The sequence below is a fragment of the Scyliorhinus torazame genome, chromosome 17, assembly GCF_047496885.1.
Source record: "Scyliorhinus torazame isolate Kashiwa2021f chromosome 17, sScyTor2.1, whole genome shotgun sequence".
Taxonomy (NCBI): domain Eukaryota; kingdom Metazoa; phylum Chordata; class Chondrichthyes; order Carcharhiniformes; family Scyliorhinidae; genus Scyliorhinus; species Scyliorhinus torazame.
In genome coordinates, this window is record NC_092723.1 from 48,781,770 (window position 1) to 48,807,379 (window position 25,610).

Consider the following 25,610-nt stretch of genomic DNA (forward strand, 5'->3'; position numbering starts at 1 on the left):
GGGGAAAGAAAACAGATCGGTACATGTTAAGCAGTTCACATCTGGGACTGTTGACATTTTCCTCAACTGACAGGGAGGTTCAGAGATTAACCTGATTAAACTCATATTAATATTTCCTATCCTTTGTTAAATGGAGAGCACTGTTTCATAATGGGATTAGTTTAATATGGAAATCCTTTCTGCAGCAGACAAAAAAAATCTAAGGTTTTGCATTTTAATCTCGGCACCGTTATTGATTTATTTTAAAAAGGGGCAGGATGAAAACTGTTTGTCTTCACATAAAGCACTGAAGAAGATTTCACCTGGGGTAGCTGTCTGATGTGTTTAATTGTTTTCTGTTTCACTGCATTTGAAGAAAGGAAAACATGCATGACTTCTGGTCTTATCAAAGCTATCAGATCTCCGCAACATCCAACTAACCGGAGTCACAGGATAGCGATCAGGAGCAGGAACCCTGGCTGATTATTTCATCTCCCACTCCTAAACTAAAACGTATTGTACTAATTGTGTAACCACCTCTAATAAGGCACGGGGAGTCCAAAGTAAGCAAGAAGCAAACTACTTTATTCTACAACAATTATATACATGAGTATCCGTAGAACCTCACCAGGTACTCTCTCCTGTCGGTTGGTTCCAGACTGACCGACCTTTTATACAAGTATGGGTAATCTATTCCGCCCCTAGTGAGGGAGCTTGTACTCCTCAAGGCGTATGGAGAAAACAATTGTCCCCACACTCTATGTCTCGTGCAGGTTATTACACCACCTGTGCCTCCAACCTGAAGAAATTCAGCACATACCAAGCCTCCGGTTTTTCATAGTTAGGCTGTACTTGCTAAAGCAAGCAACTACTTCAAAAACATTGTATAGAGGTGATTTTTCTTTCCCCCACCACCCCTCACCACTGCCCTTGCCCCAGTGTAAGTTAAGTGGTAAATAATTTATGGGGTGTGGGCATTGCTGGCTGGGCCAACATTTATTGCCCATCTCTAATTAGCCTTGCGAAGGTGGCGATGAGCTGCTTTCTTGAACAACTGCAGACCCGGAGGTGTAGGTACACCCATAACGCTGTTAGGGATGGACTTTCAGGATTTTGACCCGCGACAGGGAAAGCAGCGATATATTTCCAAGTCAGGATGGTGAGTGACTTGGAGGGGAACCTCACAATGATGGTGTTCCCATGTATCTGTTGCCCTTGTCCTTCTGGATGGTAGTGGTCATGGGCTTGGACGGTGCTGCCTAAGGAGCCCTGGTGAGTTCATGCAGCGTACCTTGTAAATGGTGCACACGGCTGCCACTGATCGTCGGGGTGTTTGTTTGTGGAAGGGGTGCCAATAAAGCAGGTCTGCTTTGTCCTGCAATTACGCAGTTAGCACTTGCCCTACTTGACCTCCACTGACCCTGGCTGTTTTCCAAGTTCCCCCTCAAGTCACTCACCATCCTGATTTGGAAATATTTTGCTATTCCTTCCCTGTCGCTGGTCAAAAGTCTTGGAACACTCTCCCTAACAGCACTGTGGGTGAATGTCTGATGGAACTGAAACCTTGAATTGGCACTGAGTGAAAACAGGAGAAATGATGGGCAGGATTGTTGCTGTTTGTTGGGAGCGCAGAGCACTGGGGTGGTAGACTGCAGATTGTCAATGTTCTTTGTCACTAATCCTCTGAAACTGATCACAACGTCAGGATATTGGGTATGTGCAGAATAGGATGGAAATCCTGATATTTGGTTTGCAGAACTCTGACACAGATTGTGCTCAGCCCCCTCAACCATTGATATCAGTGAGTACTTCCCCTTGCCTGCTCCCACACTGTTGTTAGAAATCTCCTAGGAGAGGAAGGGACACCTCGTTCAGCCAGGTGTAACTTGGGTTTTGACAGGAACGTGATTAATAACATTTAATGAACAAGAGAACTTGCCAGAAAAAAATAATGTTATAAAATCAGAATTTGATTGTTCCTCCCTTCACCCAATTGTGTACGACCAAATTTTTTATTTGGTTTATGTAAAAAAACGTAAACAGTGACTTTATTTTCCTGCTTTTTCTTTCCTGGTTGGGTGCCTGTGGTACTGTAATTTATTTGATTGTCTGGACACTCAATAATATCACTGCAGTTCCACAGCGAGAATCCTCAATGGATAACATTGCAATCAGTGGCATTACCATTGAACAGGAATACAATTCGGTTCTGGTCACAGTGTGCTAGGTCTCCCAGCGAGGCTAACTTCAAGGTCAGCTGCGGGTGCCCTTGCTTGTCCGCTAACCACAAATTCTAAGTCTCAAAATCTTGGTTACATTGTATGATAAAAGTATTGTGCCGGCCAGCTGATTGCTGGCTGAAGCACCAAATGGACTCCACAGCTACAATTTTATCCAGGTGTCGTTAGCCTTTCTTTCTAATAATATTTTCCTAAAAATAGCAGACAGAAAATTATTTAGATGCATTTAGTAAGTGTCCTGTCACTCTCACTTTCTAACAATTTTGTGTTTAACGCTGTATCTATCCTACTGCTTCCTAATCTTTTTTTAAAAACATTTTTTATTCTCCTCCTTTTTCACATTTTCTCCCACATTTACATCCATCAACAATAAACAATAATCAGCAAGATATATCAGTCCCCATAATAACAACAATCCCATCTACCCACCAACCCTCAAACCTCAACCCGCATGTTTACATAAACAAATGACAAAAAGGAATCAGGGATTACCCGTAGTCACCCTTAATCCTACACAGCTCCCCCTACCCCCCCCCCCCCCCCCCCGCCACCCCCCCCCTCCCCCCCCCCCCCCCCAGGTCTCCAGCTCCTCCCGTCCACTGCCTCTTGTAAAACTCCTCCTCCCAACCTCGGTTCCTTCCCCCCAACTTTCCACCCCGGCTAGACCACTCGGACCCTGTTCTGCCAGGCTCCGATGGCCGCAGCCCCTCACTCCCGTTCACTGGCCGGTTTGGAGGCCCCCGCCCGGGTCTCTTTCCCACTTGCCCGGCCCTAGGAAAGCCCAAAGATCCCCTGTTAGCACACAAACCCCGCATATCCACCTACACCCCAAAGAACCCTCATTTTGAGTGAAAGTTCCGTCCCTTCCCTTGTCCAAATATATACCACATTGGCTCCTTTAGTCTCTTCACCCGCGCGCAGTGATACAAAAAAGAAGAAAATACAGTCATGAGGTTACATCGGCACATGGCCATTCCTCAATTTGTCAGTTCTGCCACAGTCCTTCTGCTTTCGCAAACTCCTCCACTGCTTCCGCCGTTCCAAAATAAAAGTCCCTTAGCTTGTAAGTCACCCTCAGCTTCGCTGGATATACAATGCCGCACCGCACCTTGCTAATGTACAGTGCCCTCTTCACCCGGTTGAAGGCAGCCCGCCTCCTTGCCAGCTCCACCGTAAAGTCCTGGTATACACGTATACCAGCTCCAGCCCACTGCACCACCCGCTTCTGCTTGGCCCAGCTCAGCACCTTCTCCTTCACACTGTACCTACGGAAGCACAGAGTCACTGCCCTTGGCGGCTCACTCGCCTTTGGTACAGGCCTCCACGACCGATGAGCCTGATCCAGTTCATATCGGGAGGGATCCTCCCCCTCCCCCAATAGTTTTGCCAGCATCGCGTCAAAATACTCAGTCGGCTTCGGTCCTTCAACTCCTTCAGGCAGCCCCCAATCCTCAAATTCTGTCGCCTGGATCTGTTTTCCAGGTCTTCCATTTTTCCTCGCAGATCCTTGTTAGTATCCATCACCTTCCACATCTCTTTCCCCATCGAGGCAAGTTGATCACCGTGCTGCAATAACGTCTCCTCCACTTCCTTCAGCGCCTCCCCTTGCTCTCGCACCTCCGCCACTGCGCTCGCCACCTCCGTCCTCACCGGGGAAACCGCCTCCTCCACCAGCACACTCAAAACCTCCCTCATCTCCTTCCTCACCGTCTCCATGCATTTCGCAATCTGCGCCAACTGCTTTTCAAATTCTGCAGCCATCACCTTAGTTATTTCTTCAGCCGTAAGCAGTGCGGCCGCCCCTGGTGCTCCAGCCTCCATTTTCCTTGGTGACCCCACGGTGACCTTTCCACTCCCCGACAGACCTTCAGCTGTTTTTTTTTCCGGTCGTTTTCCTGCTCACCCTCGACATTTTTCTTTGTTCTTTTTTTCCTCCTGTGTCTTCACTGTGCCTCCTCCATGCCTTCTCCCTGCTTCTGCCTCCTCCGCGGACCCTTAAAGCCCCGAAAATGCCGTTCCCGAACGGGTGCACTCCATTGTGCGGCTGCCTCCCGCCCGCCGTCACCGGAAGTCCCTGCTTCCTAATCTAACTTATATCTATGAATGCATGTGTTTTAATATCAGGTAATGTATACATTTCAGACAATAATGTTTCAAATTTCTTCAGTGCTTTGAAAAAATGTGGGGGGAGGGAATTTTCAGTGCCACCCCCCCTCTCCTCACCGGTGCCTCGGCTTGTTTCTCTGTGGTGAGAGGCAGCCCAGCATTGGCTAGTGGCCAGATCTTCTGGTCCCACCTCCGCCAATGGGATTTCCCATTGAATCCATCCCCCTCCCCCTCCCGTCGCCCCCTCCCCCCTCCCACGCCTCCCCCCGGGAAACATGCACCGGGAATTCGCCGTCAGCGGGACCAGAGGGTCCCATTGGCGAGAACTCCGCGCCCCGCGTATTAGCTCAGCCTTTTAAAAAATTTATTTCCCCCTCCCTTTTGTTAGCAACACTGACCTGGCATTCAGCATCATTGTTACCCTAAGAAATTGATAGCTGGTCACATTCTCAAAACAATTTGTATTTGCAGCTGATTGATTGGCTTGACCCCTCCAGGGGGTGTCAAGAGTTAAACACATAGAGCTAGGTTTTCTGGTCCCGTCCTCCAGGAGAATCGTCACAGATGGGACCGAAAATTTGATAGACGATTGGGCTCAGGCGGGAATTCACAGTCTCGGGGTGGACGGGACTAGAGAATCCGGACCATAGAGGCGGCTGGATATAGCACTTGGGGAGGATTTGGGCAGCACGGTAGCACAAGTGGATAGCACTGTGGCTTCACAGCGCCAGCGTCCCAGGTTAGATTCCCCGCTGGGTCACTGTCTGTGCAGAGTCTGCACGTTCTTCCCGTGTTTGCATGCGTTTCCTCCGGGCGCTTCGGTTTCCTCCCACAGTCCAAAGAAATGCAGGTGAGGTAGATTGGCCATGCTAAATTGCCCTTAGTGTCCAAAAAAGGTTAGGAGGGGTTATTGGATTACGGGGATAGGATGGAAGTGAGGGCTTGGGTGGGTCGGTGCAGACACGATGGGCCGAATGGCCTCCTTTTGCACTGTATGTTCTATGTTCTACATTTGTTATAACCTGCCTGCTTACCATTGGCTGGGGACTAATGACAATCCCACAATCCTGTGGGAGTATGAGCTTCCCCAATGAGGGGGGCGGAGAAACCATTAGTAAACTCCAAGTATAAATAAACCTGGCCAGTTTGGAACCAGCAGGAAGGAGTGTGCAGCAAGGGAAGTTGCTGCTGCTGTTGTATATATATATATATATATGTTATTGTAAATAAATGTTATTACTTTGTATCCTTAAAACTCGTGCTGGATTCTTCGTGGCCCTCAGAAAACTGGCGACGAGGGTTAAAGTGAATAGCTGTCTACACTGCTGAAGCCATCTCCCTGGATTTTTGTTGGAAACAGGTTGGAAGTTGTTTTCTATTGTACCATGCCTCTGTACGGACGTTTGGATGTTTTTGACGCTGCGCTGGAAAGCTGGAACCAGTACGCACAACGGATGCGTTACTATTTCCGGGCAAACAATATCACCGAAACCGAGTGCCAGGTGGTCATATTGCTCACCGCCTGCGGCCCGCATACGTTTGGGGTGATTAGGAGCCTTACGGACCCACCTGCGCCGGACACCAAAACGTTTGATGAACTTGTGAATATAGTGGGGCAACATTTTAACCCAACCCCGTCCACGATAGTCCAGCGTTACCGGTTTAATACCGCTGAGAGGACCCCTGGAGAATCCCTTGCCTATTTTCTATCCAGGCTACGCAGGATTGCGGAGTACTGTGACTATGGTGAGACCTTGTCAGAAATGTTACGCGACCGTTTGGTTTGCGGTATTAACAATGCGGCCACCCAGAGAAAGTTGTTAGCTGAGCCAACGTTGACTTTTCAACAGGCCATTCAAATAGTATTGTCCCGAGAGAGCGCAGAACGAGGAGTGCAGGAGCTACAGGGAATGGAAGTGCATGCCTTGGGGCGCAACCCCTTCCATCCGAAAACATCCCCCCGCACTCCTGCGGTACCTTGGGCGAGGCGACGTCCAGACCGACACAAGTGGCCGTCGGACATTCCTCCCCGAAAGGAGCCTTCTCCAGAACCAATGGATGAGGAGCCATGTCCGTGTCAGACTTGTAGGCGCCAACCTCGTCGCGGACGCCGGTCCTGGGGGCGCCAGAAGTGCCGTCGTTCCGACCGAAACTGGGACCAGCCCAGGGGCCGTACCTTTCATGTGGATGAACCTGCGGCGACTACTCCTGAGGACGTGGAGACGGAGGACGACTGCCTGCAGCTGCATTGTGTGGCAGCTCCCCGTGTGACCCCCATTAAGGTGACAGTACGGGTCAATGGTCACCCGCTTGAGATGGAGTTGGACACTGGCGCATCGGTCTCCGTAATCGCCCAGGGGACATTCGACCGCATCAAGCAGGGTATACAGACCCTTACATTAACCGACTCACAGGCCAGGTTGGCCACCTACACGGGGGAACCACTGGACATTGCAGGAACTACAATGACCCCTGTTGTTTATGGATGCCAGGAGGGGCGTTTCCCACTTATCATGGTGCGCGGCCATGGGCCCAGCCTGTTGGGTCGGGACTGGTTGCGCCATTTGCGGTTGCAATGGCAGCACATCCTCCAAACAGTTTCTGAAGGGTTGACTGAGGTGCTAGGATGATACCCAGATGTATTCCAGCCTGGTGTGGGGAAAATAAAAGGGGCCGTAGCCCGTATCCAAGTCGAACCAGGAGCCACGCCGCGCTATTTCCGGGCGCACCTTGCTCGAGAAGGTAGAAGGGGAGCTCACTCGTTTGGAGAGTTTGGGTATTATCAGGCCCGTCCGTTTTGCTGACTGGGCAGCACCAATTGTACCTGTAATGAAGCCAGATGCCACAGTTCGCTTGTGCGGTGACTATAAACTTACAGTGAATACGGCTTCCCAACTCGACCGATATCCAATGCCTCGCATAGAGGATCTCTATGCGAAGCTTGCAGGCGGACTCCCCTTCACAAAATTAGATATGAGTCACGCCTACCTACAGTTGGAGCTGGACCTTGCCTCCCGACCATATGTAACGGTTAATACACACCGGGGCCTGTATGAATATACACGGTTGCCCTTTGGAGTATCCTCTGCCTGCGCTATCTTTCAACATGTTATGGAGGGCATTTTGAGAGGTTTACCACGTGTTGCTGTCTATCTAGATGACGTTTTGATTACAGGGACGTCGGAGCAGGAACATTTGGAAAATCTGGAGGCTGTCCTTAGACGCTTTTCGGAGGCTGGAGTCCATTTACGTCGCACAAAGTGCGTATTTCAGGCAAAGGAAGTAGTCTACCTAGGTTATCGAGTAGACCGCGAAGGTTTGCACCCTGTCGCAGAGAAGGCGCGTGCGATTCAACAGGCCCCCGCCCCGACTGACACTTCGCATCTTCGTTCTTTTCTCGGTCTCGTAAACTATTACGGGAAGTTCCTCCCCAATCTGGCAACTACGCTGGCCCCGTTGCACCTTCTGCTAAAGAAAAATCACACCTGGGTTTGGGGTCAGCCGCAAGAAACCGCTTTCCAGCGGGTAAAGCAACAATTGTCGTCGTCTGGGTTACTAACCCACTATGATCCTGGAAAGCCTTTGCTCGTCACATGTGATGCATCCCCGTATGGTATTGGGGCCATCCTGTCCCACAAGATGGAGAACAGGGCCGAGCGACCGATCGCTTTCGCCTCCTGACTGCAGCGGAGAAAAAGTACGCGCAGATCGAGAAGGAGGGCCTGGTAGTGGTTTTTGCGGTGAAGCGCTTCCACCAGTACGTGTATGGCCGCCATTTCACTATCGTGACTGATCAGAAGCCTCTGCTGGGACTTTTCAGAGAGGATAAGCCAATACCGCCCATTGCTTCCGCACGGATCCAGCGCTGGACTTTGTTGCTTGCTGCATACGAGTATTCTCTGGAGCACAAACCAGGAACGCAGATAGCAAATGCCGACGCACTGAGCCGATTGCCTTTATCGACCAGCCCCATGTCGACCCCCACGACCGGTGAGGTGGTTGCAGCCCTAAATTCTATGGACACCTTGCCTGTCACGGCATCACAGATCCGTGAGTGGACCCAGACGGAGCCAGTCCTGACAAAGGTTCGGCACATAGTCCTGTATGGTGGGCAGCATAGACAGCTCCCAGGCGAGTTGCGGGCATTTTCCTCCAAGCTGTCAGAAATCAGCGTGGAAGATGGCATCCTCTTGTGGGGGATGCGTGTGATTGTCCCGGGAAAATGCCAGGAGCTGATACTAAGAGACTTGCACAATGGGCATCCAGGTGTGACCAAAATGAAAATGTTGGCCCGGAGTTATGTCTGGTGGCCAGGCCTCGACACCGACATTGAGAAGGTGGCCCAAAACTGCTCCATTTACCAGGAGCATCAGAAGCTTCCGCCGGCCGCGCCCCTACATCACTGGGAACGGTCAGGGTGGCCTTGGGCACGCTTGCATGCAAATTTCGCAGGCCCTTTTCAAGGATCGATGTTCCTTCTATTAATCGACGCCCAGTCTAAATGGCTAGAGGTGCATAAGATGCAGGGGACAACGTCCTGCGCAACAATTGAAAAGATGCGTTTGTCTTCTAGTACGCATGGCCTCCCCGAGGTGCTGGTCACGGATAACGGCACTCCATTCACGAGTGAGGAGTTTGTGAGGTTCATGAAGATGAACGGCATACGCCATATCCGCACTGCCCCTTACCACCCGGCTTCAAATGGGTTGGCAGAGCGCGCAGTGCAGACATTCAATAGAGGCCTAAAGAAGCAGTCTTCCGGATCAATGGACACGAGACTGGCTCGCTTTTTGTTTATATATAGGACCACCACCCATGAGGTGACTGGGGTAGCTCACGCAGAACTCCTAATGGGCCGGAGACTTCGCACCCGCCTTAGTATGGTTTTCCCGGACATTGCCGCAAAAGTACGCCGCACACAAGAACGGCAGGGACAGGGATTTTCTCGGCATCGGCCGATTCGGGAGTTTGTGCCCAGTGTTCGTTCGGAATTTTGCTGGTGGTGCCCAGTGGGTTCCTGGCGTAATCTTTCACCAAACGGGCCCTATATCTTACCAGGTGCAAGCCCAGGGTCGTCTCCAGCGCAAACATGTAGACCACGTTCGGTCCAGAAGACTATCCCCTCCAAAGATTCCCCGCCCCCGGAGCTCATTTCTACAGCCGCAGAGACCCGAGACAAGTGAAGGTAGTCCTCACAATCTTCCACTGATGCCTCACTCAAAGCCTGCGCAGGTCGTTACTGAACCGAATGGAGATAGAGACGCTGACATGACGGAGGCAGCAGACACTGACTCCGTGATGGAGACACAGGACGCATCAGAGGGGGAATCCTTGGGTCCACAGGCCGCGGATGTACCACCATTACGCCGTTCATCACAGAAACGCCGGTCTCTGTCTCGTTACACGCCGCCTGATCCAGCGCCGCATGCAAATGGTGTCCGGCCTGCGGCAAAACGAGTGCGACGCCCTCCTTCGCCAGGGTCTTCGGTGGATTCCTTGGACTTTGGGGGGGAGGGATGTTATAACCTGCTTGCTTACCATTGGCTGGGGACTAATGACAATCCCACAATCCTGTGGGAGTATGAGCTTCCCCAATGAGGGGGGCGGAGAAACCATAAGTAAACTCCAAGTATAAATAAAGCTGGCCAGTTTGGAACAAGCAGGAAGGAGTGTGCAGCAAGGGAAGTTGCTGCTGCTGTTTTATATATATATATATGTTATTGTAAATGGTTATATATATGCCAGCAGCACGGTTCAATTCCTGTAACAGCCTCCCCGAACAGGCGCCGGAATGTGGCGACTAGGGGCTTTTCACAGTAACTTCATTTGTAGCCTACTTGTGACAATAAGCGATTTTCATTTCATTTCATTCATTTCATTTCATTTTCAAAGGCTATGGAGAGAAAGCAGGATTAGGCTATTGAGTTTGATGATCAGCCATGATCATAATGTTTGGCAGAGCAGGCTCGAAGGGCCAAAAGGCCTACTCCTGCTCCTATCTTCTATGTATCTATAGTGTGGAATTGAGATCATGTGTAAGCCAGACATTATGAATGACAGCTTCCTTTACGTAATGGATATTGGGGCAGTACGGTAGCACAGTGATTAGCACTGTGGCTTCACAGTTCCAGGGTCCCAGGTTCGATTCCCGGCTTGGGTCACTATCTGTGTGGAGTCTGCACATTCTCCCCGTGTCTGCGTGGGTTTCCTCCAGGTGCTCCGGTTTCCTCCCACAAGTCCCGAATGACGTGCTGTTAGGTAATTTGGACATTCTGAGTTCTCCCTCTGTGTACCCGAATAGGCGCAGGAATGTGGTGACTAGGGGCTTTTCACAGTAACTTCTTTGCAATGTACACCGACTTGTGACAATAAAGATTATTATTATAATTGAAAGCTTTTTTTTTTGTTGTACAGCAATTCAGCAACCTTCATGCCAATCATTTTTTAACTGATAGATTTGATATTACCAAGCTTCTTAAAATTCAAATCTAGCCACAGATATTTGAACTCAGGGCTCTGAGCTTGTTATGGACCGGGGGGGGGGGGGCATTACTTTAAGCAGCCTTCATTTTGCCTCTTGCCACCCATTCGGAAACTTCGCCCTTTGTAAGCAGTGGTGTATTTCCCAACACCTCAGTTTTGGTGGAATCAAGTTTTCTATTAAAGGCTCCACAGTAAAATGGAGATAGGATGAACTTGAAGGCTTAGTTTATTTGTACACTCTCAAAGCACTGGAAGAGGGCCGCCTCGTTGCCTCATGTGCACTCGTCCAATAAAGGGATGATAGAGAAAAGAAAGATTGACAGCGCAAAGGTCACCGAGAAAATAATCATTGATTTCCATGTGTTTCAGAGTCCAGAATCAAAGTCCAAGGAGGTATTCCTTCAGAGGTTGGCAGGTTGATAACCAATGCTGTATGATTCATTTTTCTGTGGTATTTTCTTGTGGGTAATAGTACAGAAGTTCCAGCAGAAAGAGTGCAAGTGGGGCTCGGTATTCAATCTGGGCAGAGTACCTTTTTAGTGAGACAGCTTGTAGATGGTAAATAGCAGACTGAGACTGTTCAGTACAGCAATGCAATATTACTGGTTACTCAAGCTAAATATTCACATCACATGACTCCCATCTCTTCACAGTGTCTTTGACAAAGGGTGTGTATCCCCCATCTGGGTCCTTGAAATGGTGAAATGTCTCAACCATTAATAATTGAAAGAAAGGTGGTTGGCCCCTTGGCGCTAGCAGATAATTAGACTCTGGGCTAACCTGGGCTCTGAAATGCAGATGGTCTTTGAATAACTCTTTGAATTTGATCTGTGCAACTAATGTGTCTTTAGTGTCACTTCAGAGACAACGAGATGTAAGTTTCTTTGAAATTGCCAGGTAGCTCCTTTTGTTCAGGGGTCACAGGCAGACATAGATACAGCCATTTTGAAAGTTCTTTGGCCAGTTTTAAATTTTTTTTAGAAATAACCATTAGGATATCTATACCTATTTTCCAAAAAATATAGAACATAGAGTGTGGGAGGAGGCCATTCGGCTGATCGAGTCTGCACAAACCCACTTAAGCCCTCACTTCCACCCTATCCCCGTAACCCAATAACGCCTCCAACCTTTTTTGGATACGAAGGGCAATTTATCATGGCCAATACACCTAACCTGCACGTTTTTGAACCGTGGGAGGAAACCGGAGCACCCGGAAGAAACCCACACAGACACAGGGAGAATTGCAGATTCCTCACAGACAGTGACCCAGCAGGGAATCGAACCTGGGACCCTGGTGCTGTGAACCACAGTGCTAATCGTTTGTGCTACCATACTAGGTGAGGTCTTATTCCCTTCAGAGCTGTTAGTCCATTGCCACAACACAATAGAACATAGAACATAACAGCGCAGTACAGGCCCTTCGGCCCTCAATGTTGCGCCGACCTGTGAAACCAGTCTAAAGCCCATCTACACTATTCCCTTATCATCCATATGTTTATCCAATGACCATTTAAATGCCCTTAATGTTGGTGAGTCCATTACTGTTGCAGACAGGGCATTCCACGCCCTTACTACTCTCTGAATAAAGAACCTACCTCTGACATCTGTCCTATATCTATCTCCCCTCAATTTAAAGCTATGTCCCCTCGCGCTAGACATCACCATCCGAGGAAAAAGGCTCTCACTGTCCACCCTACCTAATCCTCTGATCATCTTGTATGCCTCAAGTAAGTCACCTCTTAACCTTCTCTCTAACGAAAACAGCCTCAAGTCCCTCAGCCTTCCCTCATAAGATCCCTTCATACCAGGCAACATCCTGGTAAATCTCCTCTGCACCCTTTCCAATGCTCCCACATCCTTTCTATAATGCGGTGACCAGAACTGCACGCAATACTCCAAATGCTGCTGCACCAGAGGTTTGTACAGCTGCAACATGACCTCATGGCTCCAAAACTCAATCCCTCTACCAATAAAAGCTAACACACCGTACGTCTTCTTAACAACCCTCTCAACCTGGGTGGCAACTTTCAGGGATCTATGTACATGGACACCAAGATCTCTCTGCTCATCCATACTACCAAGAATTTTACTATTAGCCCAGTACTCTGTCTTCCTGTCATTCCTTCCAAAATGAATCACCTCACACTTTTCTGCATTAAACTCCATTTGCCACCTCTCAGCCCAGCTCTGCAGCTTATCTATGTCCCTCTGTGACTTGTAACATCCTTCCACAACTCCACCGACTTTAGTGTCATCTGCAAATTCACTCACCCATCCTGCTACGCCATTCTCCAGGTCATTTATAAAAATGACAAACAGCAGTGGCCCCAAAACAGATCCTTGTGGTACACCAGTTACATTTCCCATCAACCACCACCCTTTGTCTTCTTCCAGCTAGCCAATTTCTGATCCAAACTGCTAAATCACCCTGAATCCCATGCCTCTGTATTTTCTGCAATAACCTACCGTGGGGAACCTTATCAAACGCTTTACTGAAATCCATATACACCACATCAACTGCTTTACCCTCGTCCACCTGTTTGGTCACCTTCTCAAAGAACTCAATAAGGTTTGTGAGGCACGACCTACCCTTCACAAAACCGTGTTGACTATCTCTAGTCAAATTATTCCTTTCCAGATGATTATACATCCTATCTCTTATAAATCTTTCCAAGACTTTGCCCACAACAGAAGTAAGGCTCACTGGCCTATAGTTACCGGGGTTGTCTCTACTCTCCTTCTTGAACAAGGGGACAACATTTGCTATCCTTCAGTCTTCTGGCACTATTCCTGTAGACAATGATGACATAAAGATCAACGCCAAAGGCTCAGCAATCTCCTCCCTAGCTTCCCAGAGAATCCTAGGATAAATCCCACCCGGCCCAGGGGACTTATCTATTTTCACACTTTCCAGAATTGCTAGCACCTCCTCCTTATGAACCTCAAGCCCTTCTAGTCTAGTAGCCTGTATCTCAGTATTCTCCTTGACAACATTGTCTTTTTCCTGTGTGAATACTGACGAAAAATATTCATTTAGCACCTCTCCTATCTCCTTGGACTCCACGCACAACTTCCCACTACTGTCCTTGACTGGCCCTACTCTTACCCTAGTCATTCTTTTATTCCTGACATATCTATAGAAAGCTTAAGGGTTATCCTTGATCCTACCTGCCAAAGACTTCTCATGCCCCCTCCTGGCTCTTCTTAGCTCTCTCTTTAGGTCCTTCCTAGCTAACTTGTAACTCTCGAGCGCCCTAACTGAACCTTCACATCTCCTCTTTACATAATCCTCCTTCTTTCTTTTGACAAGTGATTCAACTACTTTAGTAAACCACGGTTCCCTCGCTCGACCACTTCCTCCCTGCCTGACAGGTACATACTTATCAAGGACACGCAGTAGCTGTTCCTTGAACAAGCTCCACATTTCAATTGTGCCCATCCCCTACAGTTTCCCTCCCCATCCGATGCATCCTAAGTCTTGCCTCATTGCATCATAATTGCCTTTCCCCCAGATATAACTCTTGCCCTGCGGTATATACCTATCCTTTTCCATCGCTAAAGTAAACGTAATCGAATTGTGGTCACTGTCACCAAAGTTCTCACCTACCTCCAAATCTAACACCTGTCCTGGTTCATTACCCAGTACCAAATCCAATATGGCATCGCCTTTCGTTGACCTATCTACATATTGTGTCAGGAAACCCTCCTGCACACATTGGACAAAAACGGACCCATCTAAAGTACTCGATCTATAGCGTTTCCAGTCAATATTTGGAAAGTTAAAGTCCCCCATAACAACTACCCTGTTACTTTCGCTCCTATCCAGAATCATCTTTGCAATCCTTTCCTCTACATCTCTGGAACCTTTCGGAGGCCTATAGAAAACTCCTAACAGGGTGACCTCTCCTTTCCCGTTTCTAACCTCAGCCCATACTACCTCAGTAGACGACTTCTCATCAAACGTCCTTCCTGCCACCGTAACACTGTCCTTGACTAACAATGCCACCCCTCCCTCTCTTTTACCACCTTCCCTGAGCTTACTGAAATATCTAAACCCCGGCACCTGCAATAATCATTTCTGTCCCTGCTCTATTCATGTCTCCGAAATGGCCACAACATTGAAGTCCCAGGTACCAACCCATGCCGCAAGTTCACCCACCTTAATCCGGATGCTTCTGGCATTGAAGTAGACACACTTTAAACCGCCTTCCTACCTGCCGGTACACTCCTGCAACTTTGAAACCTTACTCATGACCTCACTACTCTCAACCTCCTGTATATTGGAGCTACAATTCTGGTTCCCAAGCCCCTGCTGAACTAGTTTAGGCCCTCCCGAAGAGCATTAGCAAATTTCCCCCCCAGGATATTGGTACCCCTCTGGTCCAGGTGTAGACCATCCCGTTTGTAGAGGTCCCACCTACCCCAGAATGAGCCCCAATTATCCAGGTATCTGAAACCCTCCCTCCTGCACCATCCCTGTAGCCACGTGTTCAACTGCTCTCTTTCCGTATTCCTCGTCTCGCTAGCAAGCGGCACGGGTAACAACCCAGAGATAATAACTCTGTTAGTTCTAGATCTAAGTTTCCACCCTAGCTCCCTGAATTCCTGCCTTCCATCCCTATCCCTTTTCCTACCTATGTCGTTGGTGCCAATGTAGACCACGACTTGGGGCTGCTCCCCCTCCCCCTTAAGGATCAAAAAAAACACCACGATCCGAGACATCGTGGACCCTGGCACCTGGGAGCCAACACACCAACCTCGAGTCTCTCATGTTCCCACAGCATCGCCTATCTATCTCCCCAACTATGGAGTCTCCAATGACTAATGCTCTACTCCTCTCCCCCCTTCCCTTCTGAGCAACAGGGACAGACTCTGTGCCAGAGACCTGTACCCCATGGCTTACCTCTGGTAAGTCCCCCCCCCAACAGTATCCAAAGCGGTATACTTGTTACTAAGGGGAACGACCACAGGGGATCCCTGTACTGACTGCTTCCCCCCAGCCCTCTCACCGTCACCCATCTATCTTTATTCTTCTTAGCCAGCCCAGCTGCTAAAGATCTTTCGCTGCTGGTCTTTCAGTCGCAGACTGAAGCATTTGTAACTCATCCATGCCCAGTTATAAAAACCTGCCTCTCTTTGCTCTCCTGCAATAGTTTTACTGAAATGAAGATAAAATGGGAGATATTTTAACTCCCTCAACCAGATTGAAATGTAATGATAGTGGAGTTTAAATAACAATGATAAACTTACCACTTGGTTACTGTTACCATTTTTAGAATCGTAGAAAATCGTAGAAATCGCTACTGTGCAGAAGGAGGCTATTTAGCCTATCGAGTTTGCAACGACCCTCCAGAAGAATTCTCCACCAAGCCCCACCCCCACCACCCTATACCCTGTAACGCTGTAACCCGACCAACACATTGTTGGACACCAAGGGGCAATTTAGCATGGCCAATCCACTTAATCTGCACATCTTTATACTGTTGGAGGAAACTGGAGCACCCGGAGGAAACCCACACAAACACAGGGAGAACATGAAAACCCCACACAGTCAACCAAGGCCGGAATCAAACCTGGATCCCTGGCGTTGTGAGGCAGCAGTACTAACCACTGTGCCACCATGCCACTCCCTGGGGCCTTCTTTTGGGCAGGCAAGCTGTCCATCTGAATCTGGAAACTTGATGTCTGGCCCTCTGTTTCATTTGATACAATTCTCAAATGGCTTCATTATGAATGTCTGGCTGATCCACATGCACACTAATTGAATCAGTTCAAGTAGAATCTGCTTATTCAGCTGGAAGGGGAGTATTGATTGAGTTTTTATTAATTGTCACCTTCATTAGATTTTAATAAATTATTGTTTCTTTCATTTGGTTCTTCAATGTCGGCATGTTTATTTGGACAAAATTATGGGGTGTGAAGTGGGGTAAAGGTTCTGTTATTGATACTGTTTGTGTGTAATTGACATTTTTTGAAGGTTGTAGGAGTAGCACTTTTTTTCAAGGGACATTTTGAATGGATGTGGATGTACTTTTCTTGAACATTTCAATGAATTGCCACACTTATTGTATGGTTCACTGGTTTTGTAAAACTGATGAGTGTGTACGGAGAATGCAGAAGGCCATGGAAGGGGCATTGAGGTTAATGTAAGACATCATGATAGGGCATGTGGCATGGGGAGAGTAGATGGCATATTAAGGGTTATGGGCAATATGAGGAGGCATGGAAGACAGGTGGATTGGATTGGATTGGATTTGTTTATTGTCACGTGTACCGAGGTACAGTGAAAAGTATTTTTCTGTGAGCAGCTCAACAGATCATTAAGTACATGAGAAGAAAAGGGAATAAAAGAAAATACATAATAGGGCAACACAACATATACAATGTAACTACAAAAGCACTGGCATCGGATGAAGCATACAGGGTGTAGTGTTAATGAGGTCAATCCATACGAGGGTTATTTAGGAGTCTGGTGACAGTGGGGAAGAAACTGTTTTTGAGTCTGTTCGTGTGTGTTCTCAGACTTCTGTATCTCCTGCCCGATGGAAGAAGTTGGAAGAGTGAGTAAGCCGGGTGGGAGGGATCTTTGATTATGCTGCTCGCTTTCCCCAGGCAGCGGGAGGTGTAGATGGAGTCAATGGATGGGAGGCAGGTTCGTGTGATGGACTGGGTGGTGTTCACGAGTCTCTGAAGTTTCTTGCGGTCCTGGGCCGAGCAGTTGCCATACCAGGCTGTGATGCAGCCTGATAGGATGCTTTCTAGCATCCGATAGGATGGGGGATATAAGGGGAAATATGGAAGGTGGTGGGGGGGGGGTTAGGCGGTGAAGCAGCATGAGAGCTGGGACTAGAGGCATTAACAACCCTTTATACACTTGGGCTAAAGTCAAAGAGGTCCGAAGAGGGTCTTAAAGCTAAGCCCTCTTCAGATCCACATGACTACCTCAGAAAAGCCTTGGAAGGCGCAGGGCCTAATTCCATTCCCCACCTACACACCACCTCACCCTACCGTACATTCTCCACCCCACCTCCCCCAACCCCAAGGTCTTCCTATTTTTTAAGAAGTCTAACTTGCATTGAATTTTAATTTTCTATGAAAGTTGAGTCTTTAAATGTACATATTTTACTGAAAGAAGGTCGCATTTTAAAATCTCGGCTGAGATTTTTAAATTAGTGCAGGGTCTGGATTGTAAGTGGATCGGTTAGCAATCTTGCACCACTGGCTTTTGTCCCAGTTTTCCGCCATTACCCCAACCTGAGCCATTCTCAATCAGGGTAGCTCAGGTCAGCTGCACACCGCTTCCTGGGATTTTCAGTTGGCAATGCAGGCTGATTCCATGGGGTCAAGGTGGGAAGTGAGGTGGGGTGGATTACTTGAATGAGCTTCTGTCGACCTACAAAAGTGGCTGGGTCATAGCTGAGGCCACTAGCGATGCCCTGAAAGGGTTACCCTCCAAGATCATGACACCTGTCAAAATGATATTGACTTACCTGGCCTTCATCCTCTTTCTCCCTCTCTCCGTATTCAGATTGGCAGCTCCCACCTCAGCAATTGAGACTGCCAATCGCTGGGTACTGCAGAGGGCCTCCCATTGGCCCTCCAGCATCAGAAGCCCCCATTTCCAGTTCCCGACACTTGATTGAAAATCCAGCCCATTGTTGTCAATGCTGTCGTTTTTGAAAATGCAATGGGAGTAAAATATTTTGAATAGCCGCCTTTCTTTTTTTTCCAATCTGAGCTACAACAGGCAAGTTTGAAAAGTTACCCACAGTCATACTTGGAAAATGCACATTCCTGTCTCATTTCGTGAACCCCATTTTCGACATTTTGTTTTAATGGCACAACCTATGGGCCATTAAGTTTCAGCTTGTAGTCTTTGCTAATATGAACAGTAAGGGTAACTCATAGTATTCCAAAATGAACATTTTATGTGTGACAAATCCATTCTGGAACTTCAAGTTGTGAACTCATCAGCAAAAGTCAAATATTCAACAAAACTCCAGATTCAATGTCAACCAGTCTAATATTTCTATTTGCAACAAATAATGAGACTAAAGCCTGAAAATTACTCTGGAGATATTAGGGGACAAATGTTTATTACAGTTGCTGAAATTAATTTGGCTATCATAATTAGTGCATAAATTAATCATATTCTATTAAATGCATTCCGTCTCTTAAATTAAGTGTTCAGAGGTGAATGCTGCACAATGCTTGCCTACCAGTATTGACAATAGCCATTTGCAGGTTTTAATATTTGGCAAAAAAGTATTTTATCTCCAGAATACAATTACTGAAGTTTATGGTATTTTTATTATTTCTCATGAGGTGCAAAGAGAGAAAATGTGGAAGAGCAGTCTAGGAGTAGGTGAAGTATAGATCTGTTTGCACTTTGAACCATTGATATGTGAGACCTTCAAACCTTAAGATGTATTTTTGCAAATGAAAAGAACAATTGAATCCCTAATCAGAGTAAAATAAATGCACTTCCACATTTAGGAAAGTATAATGATTTGTAAATAGGTGATTTCAAGAACTTTGTAAGGAAAATTGAGATTTGTATGTTGATATTTTGCTGTGATTACCTTTGATTTATTTTGCACATTATAACATCAGATAGACTTTAAGGACAGTCCAACAAGGTGCTAATTAATGCCCATCTTATACTGTATAAAATGCAAACTTTCATTATCATGGGCACAGTCATTTATTGGGCAACTAAATTTGATCAAAAGGCTGTTTCACGTTAACATTTCATAGGATAATATTATCTTTGACATTAAGGTAACATCTCTAACATGAACTCAGTGATACCACCCTGAACTGGGAGTCAGATTGTTGTGGGCTGAAGCCCCACTAATTAATTGAGCATTTATTTACTGACTCTTCAGCACAGTGCTGAGGGAGTGCTGCAGTGTCAGAGATGCCACCTTTCAAATGTGATATTAAACCTCAGTTGTCTATAAAATGCTACCATCGCCTGAGCTTCATGCTTTCCCACTGGTGGGTTTTTGGGTGGGATTCCTGCTGGTTCCCACCCACCTGACCTCGTACCAATTTTACACTGGGGTCAGGAAGGCCTTAGATGCAATGCCTGCCCATGCCCCAATTGAGGGTCTTAAGTGGGCAACTATCGCCACTTAAGGCAGTTTCCTGCCCAACCTTAGTTTTGAGGCTTCTGGAAGGATCCGCCTCGCACTCCCCCCCTGCCTCTTTCCCAACAACCCAGTCTCCCAGTCCTTCCCTACACTCCCAGGCCTGGGACCCCCAAAACTTACCTTGCCATCCAATCCCGGGACTCAGGAGCTGGCATGTTGAAACATTTCTCCTTCTGTCCATTACAGCTCCTGTTGATGCAAGGATTAGAGAACTTGACCAATCAGATTGGCAGGCAGCTCTCTAAGATGGTACTTCCTCGCAAGTGGAGGGTGGAAATCCCGCCTGCAGCCAATTAATAATCATTGAAATATTAAATAACTGCGGGGCAGTCAGAGCCGGTGGGGATGTGTTCCTTGCAGGAAAACCCCGCCATCCAAAATATTCAGACCCATATTTGAAGAAGAGCTTGGAATTATTCTGATGTTCAGTTGAATGTTTATCTCCTAATGTACACCACCAAAGCTATCTGACCATTAGTCTCATTGTTGCTTGTGGGATCTTACTGTTAGCAAATTGCCTGCTGTGCTTTGCCACGTCACAATAGTGATGACACTTCAACACCACTTCAAAATCAATGTGGAGCACTTTGAAGCATCCTGAGGTTGTGAAAAGTGCTCCTTAAATCCAAGTTATTTTTTAAGAAGTTTGACAAAGTTACATGGATGAGTAATAAAAGCATTCAGGCAGGTTTATGGTTATACAAAAACATGAAAGAAATATTAATTGCATCTCATCCTTCTAAATGTACAACCCCATTAGCATGGTTGGCTATTCTGGATGTTGTTTGATTACTTACAGTTCTTCCAAAAAGTGGAGATCTCCAAAAGCATTCGGCTGCAGCTCATTAATATTGTTCATGCTCAAGTCACTGCGGAGAGGAAAACAGACAGAAAATTGATTAAAACATAAAGTTAATTCAATGCTCATGGATAATGGCAATATAATTGCCATTCCTACATTTAGAAATCAACAGCATAATACTGAGGTAACTTTGGATGTAAAAGGATAGAAACATGAAACACATATGAGAAAGTAACAACAGCATTTAACTCAGCCATTTATTGGCAAAAGCTGGCTTTAGGTTGTGGTCCTGATTCTGCTATTAAGTACCAAGGGCGGTGTTGTGTTATGCTTCTTCATGTAGCATAAGCTGCTTTCTTGATGTATACTCTGACAAAGGAAGGTTCAGACTTGGAGATAGGTTTAACACATTTATTGAACAGTTAACAATTTTCCTACTTGAGTTCGACTCTCCTGCTATTCTTGCTATAGTAACTCAATCTAACTAACCAGTCTGCTCTAATCCATGCGGTGGGTGTGATGCTTCTGATCTGCCCCTGTCTCTCTGCTCTCTGAGTGTCGCCTGTGAAAAAGAGGAAGAGCATGTGTGCCCTGTCCTTTTATATGGGTTGCCCCCTTGTGGTAGTGCCACCTCTGGGTGTCTTGACTGCCCATTGGTCATGTCCTATTCTATGTGTTCATTAGCTGTATGTCTGCATGTCATGATGTCTCTGATGCTCCTTCTAGTGTTTACTTAGTCCTAATGTATCTACATTAACTCCTTTTGTGTTTACAGTGATGCATATCACCAAATCCCCCCTTTTTTCGTGTTACATATTTTCTGTACAGTGTTCAAGAAAATTGAACAAAATAGGTAGATAAGTGATGACATGTACAAATCATGATGACAGTGATGATTATACAATACCAAATAATATGTATGAGTCTAAAGTTCATGAATTAACATGGTTGAGTGGCTTTCTTGTTTTGTTAGTGAAGTGGTGATGTTGATAGTGGCATGTCCTTGTGAAAGCCGTCAGTGTCCCTGTGCTTAAGGAACCAAGAAGTCATCAGGAGGTGTGCAGATGGTCAAATCACTTTGTTGTCTGATTTGGACTCTTTTTTTTTCGATGCTTGTGGTAGCAATGTAGTACGTAATCTGTGTAGTCCAACCTGGACTGTTTCTTGTGATTGCGATATTGATGCAGTATGTCATCTGCCTTGAAAGCTGGTTTGCTGGTTTGCTGTGGAGCAAACTTGGATCGGTGAGATTTGCTGTCATGCCATGGTATGGCTGTACTCATGCCAGTGTTAGGAGCTGTGCTGTTACATTGTCCTGAATTTGCAGAGTTGTACCATGTCGTACCAGTTGTTGTTCCATTGTTGTTGTTTTGACGTTGGTGCCTTTGGTACGCTTCTTGTTGTTGTCTTTGTTGGCGTTTTCGTAGGTTTTGTTGTTGTGTTTGTTGCGCTCAATGGTCACACCGAGTGGAGAATTTGAGTCCTTCACAAAGTTACTTGTGTCAGTGTCCTTTGTGGCATCTGCTGTTTCATTGAGCGTGCCGTCTCTGATTCCTCGGCACTCCCCGTCTGTAGTCATGTCCGGTTCACTTGAATCATCTTTGGCTTGTCGATGCTCCCTGTCTGGAGTCCTTTCTGGTTCACTTGAATCATCTGAGGTGTCACTTGAATCATCTGAGGTGTCTTGATGCTCCCCGTCCGGAGTCAAAACGTTCAGAAATGCATTTTCTTGTGGAGAGGCTCGAGTGGATGAGGTTTGAATTAACGTGGTGTCACTGGAGTCACTAGTAGCCTCACTTTGATTGTCAAGTTCCTCTGTACATACTAGTGGAGAACTGTCAGTCTTGCTGTCATGTTGCACATCTTGTATGGGAATTGTGAAGCCTTTTTCACTTGTCGCACATACAGTGGGTAGCCCTTCAGTGTCTTCTTGTTGGTTAGATGAACTGAGCAGACTGTCAGAGTCTTATTCTGATGGCTCAAATAATCTGGGTAGACTGTCATAGTCTTTTTGTTGTTCATGTGAGCATGGTAGACTGTCATAGTCATCTTACTGTGCACTTGAGCGTGGAAGACTTGCATCGTCTGCTGCTAGTTACTCAGATAAGGTTGCTAGACCTTCATGGTCTTGATTATGCAAGGACTGCGCTCTGGAGTCTTGCGTTGCTTCCATCGTGGAGTCTGTCAACGAGCTCACTGTGGAGGCTTGTGTCGCTCTCTCTGTGGAGTCTGGCATCGTTACCTGTGTGGAGTCATGCAGTGGTCTCACTGTGGAGTCTTTCTGTGTTCTCTGTGTGGAGCCATAGTGTGGTCTCGCTGTGGAGTCTTTCTGTGCGGAGTCGGGGACACTTCGTGGTGTGTGGACCACTCTCTGTGTGGAGTCGGGGACTATTTGTGGTGTGTGGACCACTCTCTGTGTGGAGTCGGGGACTCTTCGTGGTGCATGGAGCACTATACTTGGTGCGTGGACCACTGGTGTGGCATCAGGCCGCTCTCTGTGGGCTTGGGACCTCTCTATGTCTCTTGGCGTCAGGCCGCTCTCTGTGGGCTTGTACCTCTCTCTGTCTCTTGGCTTCAGGCCGCTCTCTGTGGGCTTGTACTGCTCTCTGTCTCTTGGCGTCAGGCCGCAGCAGAATCCTGTACTTCAGGGTTAGGATGTTGTCTGTGCTGGGCTGAGGATCCTCAAATCAGAAGAACTCATCCATGTCTGTGTCGGATTCTTCACTGTACAACACATCTCGTTGCAGTTCGGATTTGGTACTGAGGTCGCCGCGTACAATGATGAAATCATCATCTGAGTTGAGGTCTTCAAGGACCATGTCATCACTTTCTATGTCGGAGCTGTCATTGTGCTCACGATGTCCAAAGAAGAAATCAACGTCTGAGTCGTAGTCTTCAAGGATCAAATAATTTCTTTGGGCGGTGCTAACTGCTTGTTGCAGGGTTCTGCGGAAGTTACTTTCAGTGACTCGTTGAAGTTCAGGTATTCTGCCGTCGTTACAGGTGAAAGCACAATTGCTTCACAGCTCCAGGTTCCCAGGTTCGATTCCTGGCTTGGATCACTGTCTGTGCGGAGTCTGCACATCCTCCCCGTGTGTGCGTGGGTTTCCTCCGGGTGCTCCGGATTCCTCCCACAGTCCAAAGATGTGCAGGTTAGGTGGATTGGCCATGATAAATTGCCCTTCATGTCCAAAATTGCCCATAGTGTTGGGTGGGGTTACTGGGTTACGGGGATAGGGTGGAGGTGTTGATCTTGGGTAGGGTGCTCTTTCCAAGAGCCGGTGCAGATTTGACGGGTCGAATGGCCTCCTTCTGCACTGTAAATTCTATGATATCTATGATAATTGTGTTTTACGGTTGAAAATTTTTTTTCCACTGTTTTGGGACATTTGACCTTTAAGTGGGTGGGGTCCGGGGCCTCTGACATCATGATGTTGGTGACGTAGAGCGTAGGAATGGATTGCGCATGCGCAGCTTCGCGCGCATGCGCAAAACCGTTTTGCCGGTACGCTTCTTTTGGGGAACTGCACAGGAACTCCTTTCTCAAGATGGCTGCCAATCAAAACTGCCATTTTCTGCATTTGCAGGCCTACCTTCGCCTCGTGGTGAGTATTGGCGCCTCTTTTACCGTTGTCTCTTGTGTTTTCCTCGCAGTATTCTTGAAACTTGTCCAGGGCAGTCTGGAAGTCTCTCTTTTCTTGTCCTTTGGAGTACTTGAAGGTCTTGAAGATTTCTGCTGCACTTGCACCCGCAATGGTGAACAGAAGCTTTATTTTCTCTGCATCCACCACGCAATCTATGTCGGATGCTACCAGGTAGATCTCAAATCTCTGCCTGAACGCACACCAGTTTGCACTGAGATTGCCATGGTACCTGAGCTGCTGTGGAACCGGAATCTCGAACATCTTGCCTGGGTGCTGTTGCTGGTAGTCACGGATTTGTTGAGTTGAACTATATAGATTTAACAAGGACTCACTGGTACCATGTTGTGTTATGCTTCTTCATGTAGCATAAGCTGCTTCCTTGATGTATACTCTGACAAAGGAAGGTTCAGACTTGGAGATAGGTTTAACACATTTATTGAACAGTTAACAATTCTCCTCCTTGAGTTCGACTCTCCTGCTAATCTTGCTATAGTAACTCAATCTAACTAACCAGTCGGCTCTAATTCATGCGGAGGGTGTGATGCTTCTGATCTGCCCCTGTCTCTCTGAGTGTCGCCTGTTGAAAAGAGGAAGAGCATGTGTGCCCTGTCCTTTTATATGGGTTGCCCCCTTGTGGTAGTGTCACCTCTGGGTGTCTTGACTGCCCATTGGTCGTGCCCTATTCTATGTGTTCATTAGCTGTGTGTCTGCATGTCATGATGTCTCTGGTGCTCCCTCTAGTGTTTACTTCGTCCTAGTGTATCTACATTAACCACTTGTGTATTTACACTGATGCATATCACCACAGGCAGGATTCTCCCAGCTTTGGACCGGACCGGAGACTCTTGGTTGCCGCGGCGCCGGTCGCGGGCTGCTCTACGTGGCCGGCCCGCCGATTCTCGGGCCCAAATGGCCCGAGCGGCAGTAAAAAAAAAAAACGAGTCCCGCCAGCGCCGTACTGACCTACTCTGAGCCAGTGGAACCTCGGTGTTAAAGAGTCAGGTGGCGGCCTGTGGGGGGGAGGGGGGGTCCGACCCCAGGGGACCCCCCCTCCTCCCGATGCGGCCTGCCCGCGATCGGGCCCCACCGCTTGGCGGGCCAGCCTCTCTGGCTGGGGCCTCCTTTTCTATGCGCGAGCCCCTGTAGCCCTGTGGCATGTTACGTCGGGGCCGGAACATTGAAGGAGGCCACGGCGCATGCG

General features: G+C 47.5%; 1 protein-coding gene across 2 annotated transcripts in view; it reads right to left on the minus strand.

Moving 5' to 3' along the window:
* The window catches only part of lgr6 (leucine-rich repeat containing G protein-coupled receptor 6), a 377,645-nt gene that overhangs the window by 231,815 nt on the left and 120,220 nt on the right, over window positions 1–25,610 (minus strand). For both annotated transcript variants that reach the window (XM_072480398.1, XM_072480397.1), the window contains exon 2: window positions 20,761–20,832. In XM_072480398.1, coding sequence (XP_072336499.1) covers window positions 20,761–20,832 — 72 coding nt within the window. The remainder of the gene's footprint in view (window positions 1–20,760; window positions 20,833–25,610) is intronic.